This window comes from Hemicordylus capensis, chromosome 6 (genome assembly GCF_027244095.1).
Source record: "Hemicordylus capensis ecotype Gifberg chromosome 6, rHemCap1.1.pri, whole genome shotgun sequence".
NCBI lineage: Eukaryota > Metazoa > Chordata > Lepidosauria > Squamata > Cordylidae > Hemicordylus > Hemicordylus capensis.
In genome coordinates this window covers 48,484,147-48,499,274 of record NC_069662.1, presented here as the reverse complement: position 1 = coordinate 48,499,274, position 15,128 = coordinate 48,484,147, and the positions used below count along the sequence as shown (strand labels likewise).

General features: G+C 45.9%; 1 protein-coding gene across 2 annotated transcripts in view; it reads left to right on the top strand.

The window, feature by feature from the left end:
* STARD3 (StAR related lipid transfer domain containing 3) overlaps positions 1–15,128 on the top strand; it is a 46,786-nt gene that overhangs the window by 28,326 nt on the left and 3,332 nt on the right. For both annotated transcript variants that reach the window (XM_053263426.1, XM_053263425.1), the window contains exons 8-14: positions 1,767–1,819; positions 4,569–4,661; positions 7,368–7,430; positions 8,190–8,285; positions 9,680–9,759; positions 9,849–9,953; positions 14,682–14,775. In XM_053263426.1, coding sequence (XP_053119401.1) covers positions 1,767–1,819; positions 4,569–4,661; positions 7,368–7,430; positions 8,190–8,285; positions 9,680–9,759; positions 9,849–9,953; positions 14,682–14,775 — 584 coding nt within the window. The remainder of the gene's footprint in view (positions 1–1,766; positions 1,820–4,568; positions 4,662–7,367; positions 7,431–8,189; positions 8,286–9,679; positions 9,760–9,848; positions 9,954–14,681; positions 14,776–15,128) is intronic.

Sequence of the window (15,128 nt, the reverse complement as noted above, 5' to 3'; positions counted from 1 at the left end):
TCATGTCCATCCCACCTGGTTGACTGATTGGTTGAGCCCTGGAGTTCACCAGCCTGTCAGTCAAGAGAAGAGTTCACTTCCTGTTAACTCTTTAGAGGGTGGAGAAACTACAGGAAGACTCCGGTTTTCCTAGGTTTTCTAGATATTCTATCCCTTCTTTAACATACAGTCCGCCCCTCCCTGTCTTCTCTGTGAAGTTTATATCCAGGAATAAGTGTCCCACTGGTTTCACTGTTCCACCATGATTATGTTTTGCCCACTATATCTGTTTTCATTAGCAACCAAGCACTCCAGCTCGCCCATCTTGGCTCAGAGGCTTCTGGCATTGATATATAAGCATTTATACGCTGAATCTCTTACATGATGTGTGCTGTCTTTCTTATGGCCATTTGATCTCTTTGACCAGCTAGCGCAGCCTTCTGTCTGCTCTTTAGCTGGTTCTACTCTGTCACCTTCTGGTTTATCTGAAGCATTTACACCCTCGCACTTTAAAGGATGGCATTTGTCCAGCCGGATACTACCTAGCTCATGTTAGCTATTCCTCAGGCATCATTTTAAAAGCTGCTCTGCAACCTTTTTGATTTTAAGCACCAGCAGCCTGGTTCCATCTTAGTTCAAGTGGAGCCCATCCCTTTTGTACAGGCTCATCTTGTCCCAAAATGTATTCCAGTGCCTAACAAATCTAGATCCCTCCTCCTGGCACCACCATCTCATCCATGCATTGAGACCCCTCGGCTCCACCTGTAACACTGGCCATGTGTGTGGAACAGGTAGCATTTCTGAGAGTGCTACCTTGGAGGTCCTGGACTTCAATATGCTATCTGCCAGCCTAAACTTTGCTTCCAGGACCTCCTGACTAAATTTCCCAACATTGTTAGTGCCAACGTGCACCCCAACAGTTGACTCCTCCCCAGCACTGCCTAACAGCCTATTTTGATGTCACCTGATGTCCACAACCTTCACACCAGGCAGGCAAGTCACTGTGCTGTCTACACGCGAGTCACAGACCCGTCTCTCTCTATAGCCCTAATGATTGAATCACCCACTACTAGGAGGCTCCTTGTGTGAGAAGATATGGGTAAATCATCCATAGAAAGGGTCCCTTCTAAGGGAGCATTTCCCTCTTCCTCTGAATGATGTCCTCCTTCTGTGAGACTTCCATTCTCCATGACAGCAGAGGAGCCATCAGCCTTGGAGTGTGAAAGATGGGCTCTGTGTGATCAAGAGTGGGTCCTTTCAAGCTCTCCAGCACACTTCCCCGCTAAACTCCATGCAAAACTCCTATGATGCCTGTTTGCTAATTTCTGTTCACTAATCTCTGGTTGCTAAGTTCCCTAGCCACCACCTCTTATGTAGAGAGTAGGCTTCAAACTGAGGCAACCAGGCTCAACTGGAATGTGGCCCCTCCCACCAGGTGTGACTCACCTCAGCCCTTGCTCCCACTGTCTCAGTCCAGGCAAAAGAGAAACTGAAACTGAAACCTACATAGCCACCAAAACAAGCTCTGGCAAAAAAACAATCACAGACACACATTGGGACTTCTCCCCTAAAGAGATACCAGCCCCTCAAAACCTCCCCCTCCTCCTGTTCATTTGTTTAAAGAAGAAGAGGTTTTGTGTGTGGTGCTTTTTTAACAAAAGCTTGCTTGTTTCTCCTCTTCCCAGAGTGTAACCAGAGTGTAACTTTTGTGTAACCAGATTACCTTGGGATTGCAGGGATGGAAATACCTCTGCCTTAACTTTCCTTCATTTCCCTGCTTTCTCTAGGATCAGATGATTCTGATGACGAACTTCTAGGAAGGAGGACATTAACTGATGAGGTTAGCCTGGGGTGGGTTGATCATTTTGCCGCACCCTTTTGTCTTTGCTTCATTCTACGCTTTAAAACCTCTGGTACCAGCATTGCCTACACAGAAGAAAATATGCACCAATGGCGGGGGGTAACAGAGGGCATCTTGTGAGTGTGCAAATACTTCCTACATACACTCTTACACACACATCCCAAAACCCTGGAAAGTCAGTGCCCAGAGTGTTAGGTCTTACTGTGAAATCCCTGAGGAACCCATGAAGTTCTCTGTCAGGATTATCTTTGGAATTGCATCTCTCAACCTTAATACTGCTTCACAAAGCTTTTGTTAAGTCAGACCAAAGTACATTGTAACCTACCACCATTCTGGGGGGATGGAAAGCTTTTGATTTCACTCTAAATATTAATATTTGCAATATGCAGAATAGATTCTACAAATGTTTGAGCAGCCCAAACAACTTATCAGAATTGTTGAAGTTGGGGGGACACACATACTGTTTATCAGGAGGTGGTAGCACCTTATAAGAACCGGTGTAGCTTAATAGCTGAGAGCACCAACATAACGCAATCCAATGAAAACTGCTCTTGGTAAAGTATGCATAGAAAATCAGTGTACAAATATTTAAATAAAATGAACTGTAAGCCAGGAAGTCCCTTGTTTAAGTCTTGGGTTGACTGTAAGGTCATACTGGGGTGCGGACCTAAGCAAGCCACTCTTTCGGCCTCTGTCTGTGGTATGGGGAGAAGGCTGGCCTGCCTTTAAAAGTCATTGTGAATAACTGAGATAGTGTGGCACTTTCAGCTCTTAAGAAAAATGCCATATGAACAAGTGGCATTTCAATCAGAGCTACTTGTTCATGTTGCTCATCAGTCCTAATTGCACAGTGATGAGATGAGTGAGATATCCCCGCTAACTGGGCAAAGAGGCACCTTTTCACGTGGTGATTCTCTTTATATAGCAGGGGGAGAGTAACTGGCCCCATCCACCCCCAGCACAGTACTTCCAGTGACTGTTGCTGGTGTCTATCTTACATTTCTTTTTAGATTGTGAGCCCTTTGGGGACAAGGATCCATCTTATTTATTTAATATTTCTCTGTGTAAACCACCCTGAGCCATTTTTGGAAGGGCGGTATAGAAATCAATCAATCAATCAATCAAATAAATAAATATAAAATAAAATAAAATCCAAGAATGAGAGTGGTGAGTAAGTAGCATGTAGTGGTTAAAGATAAGGGTCTGGGATCTACGCAAAGGATTAAGAACAATAAAGAAAAATCCCTCTATTATGCCTAAACACCCCCAACAGTCCCAACAGATTCTTCCTGTTTGTGAGCCTTTATCACCCTTCATGCTGAGGACTAGGAACCTGATTAGCTTCTGAAATATCCTAGAGTATATGGGAAGGAGACATAGCTTCATCGTAGAGCACATGCTTTGCATGCAGGCAGTCCCAGGTTCAATGACCAGTTTTTCCTGGTCGGACTGGGAAACGTCCCTACCTGCCACTGCCAGTCAGAGGAGACAGTGCTGAGCTAGATGGAGTTGTGGTCTGGGGTGTGTTTGTCGGGTGTGTCTGAGTGCAGGTCCAGGTAATTCTCTAGGGGGAAACTCATGACTTGTTTCACCATCATCCAGCCCTTTGCTGGTGGTCTGGTTATAACCATAATCAGTCCTCAAAGCTTATTGTGATAGCTGCCGTTCTGAGGGTGTGAATGCTGCAGCATTCTCAAAGCCTGGTTTTTGGTGTGTGGATTTCTTTTTCCAGAAGTCTTTGGCTGCTTTAGATAGCTCTATTTAGCTGTCATCCCTTTTCAGCCACTTGGTGGCAGTGTTTTTCCTTTGCATCATACACTTGGTCTAACTTGGTCACCATGAACTTCCCCAAGGCCTGCTTCATACACTTACGTTTTTAGGATATAGCCTTGTTATTTTTGGCATATACCCATATCATTAAGGTGCCAGTGACAAAGTGGTTTAGGCACTTGACTCCATTCTTGAAGGACCATTTTCTGCCTGGAGACCATTGCTACTCATCCCATGAGAGTAAATGGATGGCAAACTGTAAGTATGTATAAGCCATACATCCCTGCTTGCTTGGGGTGAATGGCAGCACCTCCTTCCATATTTGGGTCAGTGGAGAAGCAGCAGCAAAGAGAATGACCCAGGGGAGGCTTAGGCTTTCACCTGCTTTACTTCAGTTTTTAAAAAGCAAGCAATAAAACAAATCAGCATTTAGTCAATTAATCCATTAAATGACTTGATTAAAAAACAGTCTGCCCAATTTGGAGACCTTTTTAATCACAGTTGTTTCTAGTGCAAGTCCTTAAGCATTGCTGATGGTGAGTGCCATCTTAGAAGAAGTGTCCTGCATACAAGAGAGGGGGGAAATGTCCCTGCTAAAACTATGCCTACTACAATACAGGCACACATCACCCCCAGTGTACATTTTTCTTTAGAATTAAGATGTCTTTTGACCAGGTGACAATTCTAAGTGATAGCCTCTGCTTTACTTAAAAATCCTTACCCAAGTGGGAAATCTTTTTATTTTAACCTGCTTCTGCATTCGTGAACCTCTGGGGATAAGTGACTTCATCAAAAGTGGGGAAGCTACCAAGAATGTTTGCCTCCTTTTCCTAGTTGGTTAAATGAGGACTTCCTTGTGGCTGGAGAAGCTGGGATGGGTTGAACGTGGGGTTAGTTGTGTCACTAAACTGTGCAACACTCACCACAGGAAACTAACTAACCATAATTATTGTCATAGGAAAGAGAATATGTTCGGCAAGGCAAAATAGCCATTGAATCAGTGGAGCATATCTTAGCCCAAGAGGAGAACTGGACACTTGAGAGAAGCAGTGTAAGTGTTTGATCCTGAAAGCCTGATGATTTGTGGCCCTTAGGTCAATGTTGTATCTCACTATGAAAGAAATAAGAGCCTATTCTCAAATGATGTAGCCATCCCTCGTTCATGGGATGGATGGGGGTGTTCCAGCCTAGGCATAATCTGGCACAAGTGTTTTGTTTTTAATAAACTGGAAAACATCACGATAAGATAAGAAATCTTGCTATTCTTCATAGTTGATGCTTCCCTCACATGGTGAAATAGAGGTATTACCCCAGAAGTAAGGTGTTACTAAAGTTTCAAAAGAAGGGCTTGAGTGTCAGTGTTTGTGTTTGTGTGTGTGTGTGTGTGTGTGTGTGTGTGTGTGTGTGTGTGTGTGTGTGTGTTTTTGTGTGTACACTGTTTGGCACACTTAAAAGAATGAATTATCAACAGGAGAATTGCAGAAGGTTCTCATTACATGATGTCATTTCTCTCTTAAAATAAAAACCTGTAAAACACCAAACAAGACAGGATATTGGCTTTGTAGAAGTGATTCCATTTTTATTAATTTACTAGCCAAAGGCCCGTCAAGAAATGATGTGGGTTTGATACATTACCTTTCTACCTCTCTACTTATATTAGTCCCTCCCTCCTTCCCTCTCTCTGTTTCTTTCTCCCTGGAGAAGCCCTCTCCTCTCTTTTTCCTCTCCCTCCCTCTGGACTTGTTTTTCTGACCATTCTTTTTTCTTTCCTTTTGCCCCCTCTTTTGCTGCACTTATTCCTTCCCAGCATTCCCTTTGGTTGTTGGTGTCAGTTATTGCTTTTGTGTGTCATGGGTTTGGGGGTGGTTCTCCCCCCCACCCTTGTGTGCAGTTGTATTTTTAACTCTGGTTTGGAGCATTATTTATTTATTTAATTTACATATTTTTATACCACCCAAAACTTATGTGTCTAGGCGGTTTACAACAGATAAAAACAACATTAAAACATTAGTTAGAAATAAAAACAAGCAATTTAAAACACAACACTTTAAAATTGTTTAAAACAATGCTCTAAAACAACATTAAAAACAATCAAAACAAACTGCATTAGTGATGCAGTTTCTTAGCTGGCCAGCAGATGTCGGTGGTTGACATGAGCATTGTGAAAAATTAAGTTGCTGCGCTCAAGTCCTACCCCTGCCCAGTAGAAACTCTGCCCAGCCCTTAGATTGGATTGGTGTGGCATCATGGAACCTTCCTTATATTTTTCACATACATTTGTGCTTCCCTGGGATTCCTTCTGGGCCTCCATAGTACTGCTTCCTCCTACTTTTCCTTTCTCAACTTAGAGCTGCAGAACAAGCAGGCCTCAGGAGGCACTGCTGCCTAACAACTGTCGCTAAAAGGGGGACTGAGCCCTTCTCCAAAGGCTGAGCAAATTCCAGCTGCTCAGTCCCACTGCCTTGCCTCAAAGTGCTCAGTTGAGGCTGCCTGGAAGATAGTGAATGAAGGGCCATGCCAAAGGGTGTCAGTCTCCCTCCATAACTGAGGAAAGACAGAGGTCAAGGGCATGAATCTGCCTGAGATATCCTCATGCTCTTTTCTTTCTGTTCCTGATACTAGTCTTCAGTGGGATTTTACTGTAAGGGTTGGGGTGGGGCGTGGTATGTTGTTTTGAGAGGTTCTTGGTGCTACCAGACATAGGTAATTTCTCTGTGTGTCGTGGGTTTGGTTGCTCATGCCCCAAATCCCATCCTTCCCCCTCACCTTCTGGGCCACTGAAGGATTTAGAAAATTCCGACCTGACTGCACCCTTTCAGGACACTGCTACCTCGAAACCTTAATTACCCTTAAAGTAAGTGCCATTGTTTTCAATGGAAGGGACAGGCTTCTGGAAAGGCAAGGAGCTACCTTTCAGGTAGCTCCCTTTCAGGCCCCACCCCGTCCCAGTCGCTGGCAGACCAACACTTGTAAAAGAAGTGCCTCTCTAAACCATTTCTGGCTTAGAGATGCAATCTGAATCGGCTTAGTCCACAGAGCAGCAATTTCGGTAGCCCTGAATATACCAAACCTTATTTATAAGGAGAGAAGAGCTGGTCTTGTGGTAGCAAGCATAACTTGTCCCCTCAGCTAAGCAGGGAAGAGCAGGTTTCAGGTTCCCTCCCTGGCTTCTCCAAGATAGGGCTGAGAGAGATTCCTGCCTGTAACCTTGGAGAAGCTGCTGCCAGTCTGTGAAGACAATACTGAGCTAGATGGACCTGTGGTCTGACTCAGTATATGGCAGCTTCCTATGTTCCTAAGGCACATGTCGCATAAACAGCCTTGGTCCAGCTTCCCCCTCCATCAGAAACTGCCTCGGTCACTATTTCCCAGCACAACCTGTCCGATGGACTGGGAACCTCTCTCATGCATCACTTTGAATCCGCAGAGGTGGGCAGAGAAGCGTTCTTCCACCCCCACCCCCCCTCAGCTTTGGAATTATTTCCTTGGAGTCCCATCAAAGCCTGGGCCTGTCCATTCCCTGTTAAGTGATGCAAGGCATTATTCAGACTGGCTTTTGGAGGCTACGGCTAGGGTAGAGCATACTGTTGCCAACCCTGTGCCCTTGGGTCAGGGTGGGCTCTAAACCCCATTCAGTGAGCATAATCCATGATAGTGAACCAACCCTAGAAGTTCTTGTCAGATCCTGAAATGCTGCAGGAAACGCCTTGTGTCCCTTTGCTGTGAAGCTCACGTGCCTTCCATACCTCTCCTGCAGGAGTTTGGCGACACAGTTCACTCCCTTGAAATACCATTCCGTGGCAAGGTTTTCATCCTAAAGGTAAGGCACCTTGATGACCCCTGGGATACTGCCACCACCTCACCCATGGTATTCCATTTCCAGTAGTCCAGGGATATTTTGTTGCATACCTACTTCCTTCTGAATTTCCCCCCAAAGCTGATGGCTTGTAGAAGCCCGGTTCTTTTCTCCCCTGCATCTGCATGTAAAAGACTAGGAGGTGCTGACTGGCTGGCAGGAACTAACTTCTGAAAGAGATTCTTTTTATAGCACTGAAAGTGAGGATGCTGGAAAGATGGGGGGGCTGTTGCTTAACTCTCCATACTGTGTGTATTTCCCTTTCTGGGGGTGTTAATTGCTTCTAGCTGTCAATTCTGTCATCTCCTGCTTCACCCAGGATGAGCAGCTTGGCTGAAAGCATGCTATTTCCATTCCCTTTTGGTGCTCCTGTTGCTCATCAAGCGATAGCAGGACCATTGTTGGAGAGGCTTTAAATGAAACCCTCCTCTTTCTTTTTTTGTTACTGGGTGAATTGGGGAGGGTGTGCCACTAAGTGACTATAATTGACTACTGCCGTAGGATAGCTAAGCTTACTCAAGCTCGTAACTCATTCTCCATAGGTTTGGTGAGTTCTATCCCCTCCATCCACCCACTTACAGCAGCCATTTCCCTTTAAAAATTCGGGACTTGCTACTCAAAAGAGATTTGTAATTGAAGCTCATAGGGGGCGGTTAGTGAAAAGGTTGCTGGGCTGGCTACTAAAAGAGAACTGTTGAATTAACTAGCCCCTCTCACCTGCAGGCTTTACTACAATGTCCTGCTGAAATAGTCTATCAGGAGATGATACTTCAGCCAGAGAAGATGGTGCTGTGGAATAAAACTTTATTAGCTTGCCAAGTAAGTATTTCCAAACTGGTCACTGCAGTAGCTGTTGGCTACTAATTACCTGTCCTTAAAGGTACCTCTGGCAGTGGTGACTCTTGGTCTCCCCTAGCCACCAAGGCAAACATACTTTGGTGTGTGGCTTGCCCATCTAGGGGTGTGTGTGATGGCATGAAACTATTAGGAAGAGTTTGAGCAATAATGGATTCTGTCTGGGCACTAGGAGTATGGTGACTTTAAGGTTTTCTCTTCTCCTACCACTTCTGTTTACTTTCTTGAACACTCCCAACACAGCCTGCAATTAGAATCACGGTTTGCCCTGCCTTACCTTGCTAGAATATATAAACAGAATTGTGAGGGTCTTCTTGCCTTTTGGAAGCGTGATACCACTTGCACAACTGCCTGAGGAATGGGTTGCTAATTCTGCACGACAGTTTGGAGTGCTTCCTGATTGCTTTTTCTAAGTGCCTTGGCACATGGTGGGGGTCATGTGTGTGTAGAGTCAGCAGTTGCAAACTTAGAAGAGGCAGAGTTTCTAAATAACCAAACTCAAATAGATTCCCCTTTTATTGTCTTCGAGGTTCAGCAAGGTGGCTTATAGGGATGTGCACGAACCTGTTCAGAGGCCCTTTTACAGGCCTCCGAACAGGTTTGAACCCTGGCCAGCTCAAAGGTTTGCGGGGGGTCTGCCTTTAAGGGAGGGGGAGGATGCACTAAACCCTTGCCGGTGCGCGATTTCCTAGAAGTCCATCAGAGCGGCAGCATACCTCCCTGCCGGCCCGTTGCCCCATTTACCGGATATACCTGGAAGTACTAGCTGCGCCTGCGCATGTCAGGTGCATGCACAGGTTGCGTGCATGTGCGCAACGTACAGGCACATCTAGTACTTCCAGGTATATCTGGTCAACGGGGCAGCAATGGGAGGTATGCTGCCGCCCCGACGGGCTTCTTGGAAATCATGCAGGGGAGGGGGTAAGAGAGGTCCCAGCAACCAGAAGAAGCCTTCACGGTAGGTGAAACCAATGCTCCTTTCTCCCCTGCCCTTAAAGACATGCCCCCTCCCCCGGCCATCAAACCGGCCCCCGCCAGTTCCGTGCACATCCCTAGTGACTTACTTTGCTGCATTTAGATTTCACTTGGATCCATAGGTTCTTGCAAAGAATCCCTCTGTTCTGGCTCGGCTGATGACACAGCCCTAGAAGGAGTCCTACACATCTGCACTACTAAATGGAACCAATCTGGCTGTCATAGTTTTTCCCATGGAAGTTGGAGCTGTAGTTCTTGTGAAGGTGCAAAACATTCTCTCTCAGACCTCAGGCCTACTCTCAAAGTAGAATTCCCTGAGGGACGAGCCCCTGCCCCCCCCCAAGTGGCTTAGATTGGTTTGTGTCCCTCCATTCTCTCCACAGATCTTGCAGCGAATTGATGATAACACGTTGATATCCTACGATGTGGCAGCTGGTGCTGCAGGCGGTGTAGTATCCCCCAGGTTGGTCCCGATTCGGTCTAAATCCTTGATGGTAATTTCTTGTCAATCAGTTGAGAGCCGCCTCTTGCTTTCTTCTTTTGTGCTTCCAGGGACTTTGTAAATGTGCGTCGGATTGAGAGGAGGAGAGACCGATACATGTCGGCAGGGATGGCAACAGTTCACAGCTCACGCCCTCCTACTTCCAGATATGTCAGGTAGTTTTTGTTTGTCAGTCTTAGTGTATTTTCTTTGCAGGCTTCCCTAGCACACAGATTTGGAGAAGATAACTATTTCAAATCGTAATTTATTATATTACTTTTGCTCTCTTTATTTAGTTTTTTCAGACGTAATTCATCTTGACAGTACTTGCAACATAATGCAAACCGTATCAGCAGTCTCAATAATAGGAGAGAGAAATAGATTTACTAAACATAATCTTTTTGCACAAATAATCTGAGATTATTTGTAAGTCTTGGACGATTTAACACTTGCCCATAACTTTAGACAACGCTGATGTCATGGCTTTCCTTGCCCATAGATTATATATGTTGACTTCATTATAAGTGAGGGTATATCCCATACCTTCACTATCTGTCTATGACTTGGAAGTCCACTCCTATGCTTCCAGTACAGTTAGTGTTGGCAGCAGCCAAGTTACTACTTCGCTTTCCTCCTTTTTAACTCATTCCATGTAACCCAATAAAATAATTCCAGGATTCAGCGGTTAAGGCTACTCCCCAAAATGCATTATCCGTAAATTGATTTATCTCTGAATTCTGTTCCAAAACTTCACGGTGATTGGATATAGTCACCAGGTGTGCAGGAAGTTGGCTGCCTGCCTCTTACAACTGCTATCTGCCAAATGAAATACTTTTTCCTTTAAGGTAAAGAGCATATAATACCTTTGTGCAATGGCTTGATATTGATTTTCTGTTCTGTTTACATTTAAGCTTGCTTTTATTGCCCCTCTCCATATAATACACAACTCATTGCCAAGTAATGTTCTGTAACCAACAGGAGCCAAGCTAAATGTGCTGGGGGCAGCTACACTTAATTATGTGAGTCAGTTCAGACCCAACAGCAGCACCTGAGGTGGCTGCCACCCTGGGAGCCGGCATTCCCGCCCCATCCCTGCTTGAGCCTCTACTTCCGTTGTAGGTTCCAATAAACTGGGACTGGACATGTTGTCCGAACCCACCAATCTCCACACATCCTGCCCGGGTTCCCTCAGGGAACGACAATATCTGTAACTTGCTTGAAATCGCCGTTCCAGAAGTGGGGTTTCCTGAGGGAAGTAGGGCAGGATATGTCGAGAATGGCCATGTTGTCGTAACCCACCCGTTTCCATGTATCGGAACCTAAAGTGGAAGTAGAGGCTCACACAGGGAGGGGAAGTACGCACTCCCAGGGTGGCGGCAACCTTGGGTGCCGCCATTATATCTGAACCTCACACATGTCTCCTCTGTTCGTAGGAACATAGAAGCGGCCATATACTGAGTCAGACCATTGGTCCATCTAGCTCAGTATTGCCTTCACAGACTGGCAGCAGCTTCTCCAAGGTTGCAGGCAGGAGTCTCTCTCAGCCCTATCTTGGAGATGCCCCCATAAAGGGCCTCTGAACTGGCTCCATGCACATCCTTAGATTAGAGAGGTATCAATGCTAGCTCACTCAAGAGACTTCTCTTCACTTTAATCCCAGTGTCATATCTTCATTTGACCAAGAGCATCCTCTTAACAGTAGCAACTCAGTGTGCAGCTTGAACATGGCATGCTTGTAGCAAAATGTTTTCTACCTCAGTATGAAACTTCCTTCCTTGGAGGTTCTGCTGGTTCGAAGGCGGGGGTGTCTAGCTTTAAGAGCTGGGGAGGGTGCACTTACCCCTCCTGCCGCTTTCCCCCTGCTGGCGTCTGTTTTTTTAGAAGCCCATCGGGGTGGCAGCGTACCTCCCTGCCGCCCCTTGCCCCCATTGTCCAGATATGAACGGAAGTCTCCGAGCCTGTGCGCGCCAGCACAGGCACGCGCTTCCGATCATATCCGGACAACGGGGGCCATGGGGCTGTGGGGAGGTATGCGGCCACACCGATGGGCTTCTAAAAAACCAGACGCCGGCTGGGGGGGAAACGGCGGGAGGGGTAAATGTACCCTCCCCTGCTCTTAAAGCAGCACCCCTGCCACCTTTGAGCCTCCCCGCCATGGTTCCATGCACATCCCTACTCTAATCTTATTGATTAGTTCCATTTCTAGAGAACCTTTTGTACATATACATTGTATTATAGTCAAACAAAATGAATCCTGACTAAGCACCATTGACATTAATGGGACTTAAGTTAGTCATGACCAAGTTAAGTCCCTTTGATTTCAAAAGTGCTTAGTCAGGATTCAGTTTCTCTGGATACAACCAATAATAATGGAGTTCATATGTAATGGAGAACTACCATGACAAACATTTATATACCTCTCCTCAGCCAAAGTTCTCAAAGCCGTTTACGTTTAAAAATACATAAATAAGATGGCCGCCTGTCCCCAAAGGGCTCGCAATCTAGAAAGGATACCAGCAACAGCCACTGGAGGGATGCTGTGCTGGGGTTGGATAGGGCCAGTTGCTCTCCCCCTGCTAAACATAAGAGAATGACCACTTTAAAAGGCATCTCTGCTCAGTTAGCGGGGCAGAACTGTTACATATAACCCACCCAGAGAACAATTTGTTATGGTGCGGCTAACAAAGTTTTATTATTAATTCTTAAAGTGAATGCAAAAGCGTTCACTCCCCTCCTTACCCATTTGAGGAGGAGCAGGAGAGCCCACGGTTTGTTGCACCTTGTCCACAATCACCTAAACCAGGACTACACAGTGTCGACCCTCCTACAGATGTCGGACTGCAGCTCCCATCATCCCTGACTATTAGCCGCTGTCCCTGGAAATGATGGGTGTTGTCGTCCAGCAGCAGCTGCGGGAGGGTCAAAGTTGTGCAGCCCTGATCTAGACCATGGTTTAGATCAGGGTTTCTCAACATGTGGGTCCCCAGATGTTATTGGACTTCAACTCCCATAATCCCCTGCTCCAGTGGCTTTTGGTTGGGAATTATGGGAGTTGAAGTCCAATAACATCTGGGGACCCACATGTTGAGAATCCCTGGTTTAGATGATCATCTTAACTGGGCTGTCGGTTTTATATTCGCCTGCAGCCTTGAGAGCTGGAAAGAGGAAGTTATGACTTGCAAGCCAGGATTCTCTGGTGATTATTTATCTATTTATTTATTTATTTATTTGATTTATATACCGCCCTTCCAAAATGGCTCATGATATGTTAGCTTCCAAGAGCTGCACATTGCACAGCAAATTGAAGGCCCACAGCCTTGGCATGCTTCAAAATAATGTTGTGAGTCCTCTCTTGTGAACATGTGCATGCGTACACACACCCTGGTTTTGCCTGTGCCCAACAATCAACAGCCCACGATCCCAGGAGAAGTCCTGGCGGTAGTTGTGTCTGTCGAGGGCAGCTCTTCAACGAGGCCTCTTTCTCTTTCTCTCCGGCTGCACTCCTTGAGTGTGTGTGGCCTCTTTTTCCTTGCTGCTCCCAGCTGCTGTCTTGTGATGAGCAAACCTCCTGCCCAAGCATCTCTTCACAAGGCCTCTTTGTTGTTAGCAGGGCCTCTGCCTCAGGTGACCAGCCAGGATGGCTTTACTCTCCCACTTCATTTTTCCTAATAATAACATTAAAAAGTCATTGGCCTTTAGCTCAGCGTCTGCATAGCTGCTGGGGGGAAATCTATAAGAAGGGCAGTGTCCATTCTGCATGTTGGAGCATATTATGAAATATTGGGTGTCTGGTCTTGTTTGAAGAGATTGGATTTCGAACACTTGCAGTTCTTGACAAAATATCTAAAAAAGGGCCTCCTGCATCTGTTGTCGCACCTGCCTCCCCTGCGATTTCAGTCTTGATGCCTAGATCCTTGCTTCTCTTCCACAACGCATGTCTTTGAGGGGGATTTGCCATTCTTTTAAGTTCTAACGGTGGCACTAATGGGTTTCATTTTCTTTGAAGGAGGGGGCGCTGGAGATTTATGGCATCCATAATATTTGCCTTGTTTACAAATGTATATGTGAAGGCAAACAGGCATTCCTGCTGCAGACAGAAGTGGCTGGGTTCAGTCCCTGGCATCACCAGGTAGGGCTGGGAAAGACCCTGTCTGAGATCCTGGAAAGCTGCTGCTGGTCAGAATAGACTATACAGAGCTAGGTAACTGTGGGTCTGATTCCATATAAGACGGGTTACATAGGAACATAGGAAGCTGCCATATACTGAGTCAGACCATTGGTTTATCTAGCTCAGTATTGTCTTCACAGACTAGCAGCGGCTTCTCCAAGGTTGCAGGCAGGGATCTCTCTCAGCCCTATCTTGGAGATGCTGCCAGGGAGGGAACTTGGAACCTTCTGCTCTTCCCAGAGTGGCTCCATCCCCTGAGGGGAATATCTTACAGTGCTCACACTTCTAGTCTCCCTTTCATATGCAACCAGGGCAGACCCTACTTAGCTAAAGGGACAAGTCATGCTTGCTACCACAAGACCAGCTCTCCTCTATTCATACATTCCTCGAAGGGCAAGTCACTCTACTGCCCCATCTCTATGGGGCAATGCCCTGTTTGCCTGAGTTTAGTCATCGCCAATATAGCAGCATTCAGTGGAAGCGGGAAGTACCCCTCAAACTGAATCAGAACTCGGACCCTTGAGATCTACTTCTTGAGACTGGAGGTGGTCACATTTATGGTATACTCTGTGATTGATTCATGGAGAGAGTAGATTTCTCACACTTTCCCAGCCCAGTATCGCCCCGGTCAAGGAAGCAGTTGCTTGATGGTTCTCGATGGCTTAGTGCTGGTAAAATGTTTTGCTTGCTTGCTTTTTCATTGAAAACAACTTTCTGTGCTGTTGGCTTTTTGCAGGGCAGAGAATGGTCCAGGAGGCTTTGTTGCCCTGAAATGCCCTACGAATCCAAACCTGTGCACCTTGTTTTGGATACTCGACACAGACCTCAAGGTAAAGCACATTTTGTTGTTTTATACAAGATCATCTTTGTTCCTCTCCTGGTCTTTCTGTGCCAAGCATTTAAAATGATTGGTTGGCTGGCATCTCCTTAAGACATTTTATTACTACTAGAAAAGTTCATTTTCATGTGGATTGAATGGAAACCTAGAAGGTCCCAGGTTCAGTCCTCAGCCTTTCCATGAAAAGCTCTCTGTTGGCAGGTGAGAGACCCTGCCTGAGATCCTGGATTGCTGCTGCCCGCCAGAGTACACCACACTGGGTTAAATAGATCTGTAGCCTGATGTTGCAAGTCAGCTTCTTAACATATACATAAAGTTAATTCTCCAGTTTTAGCCTTGTGTTTT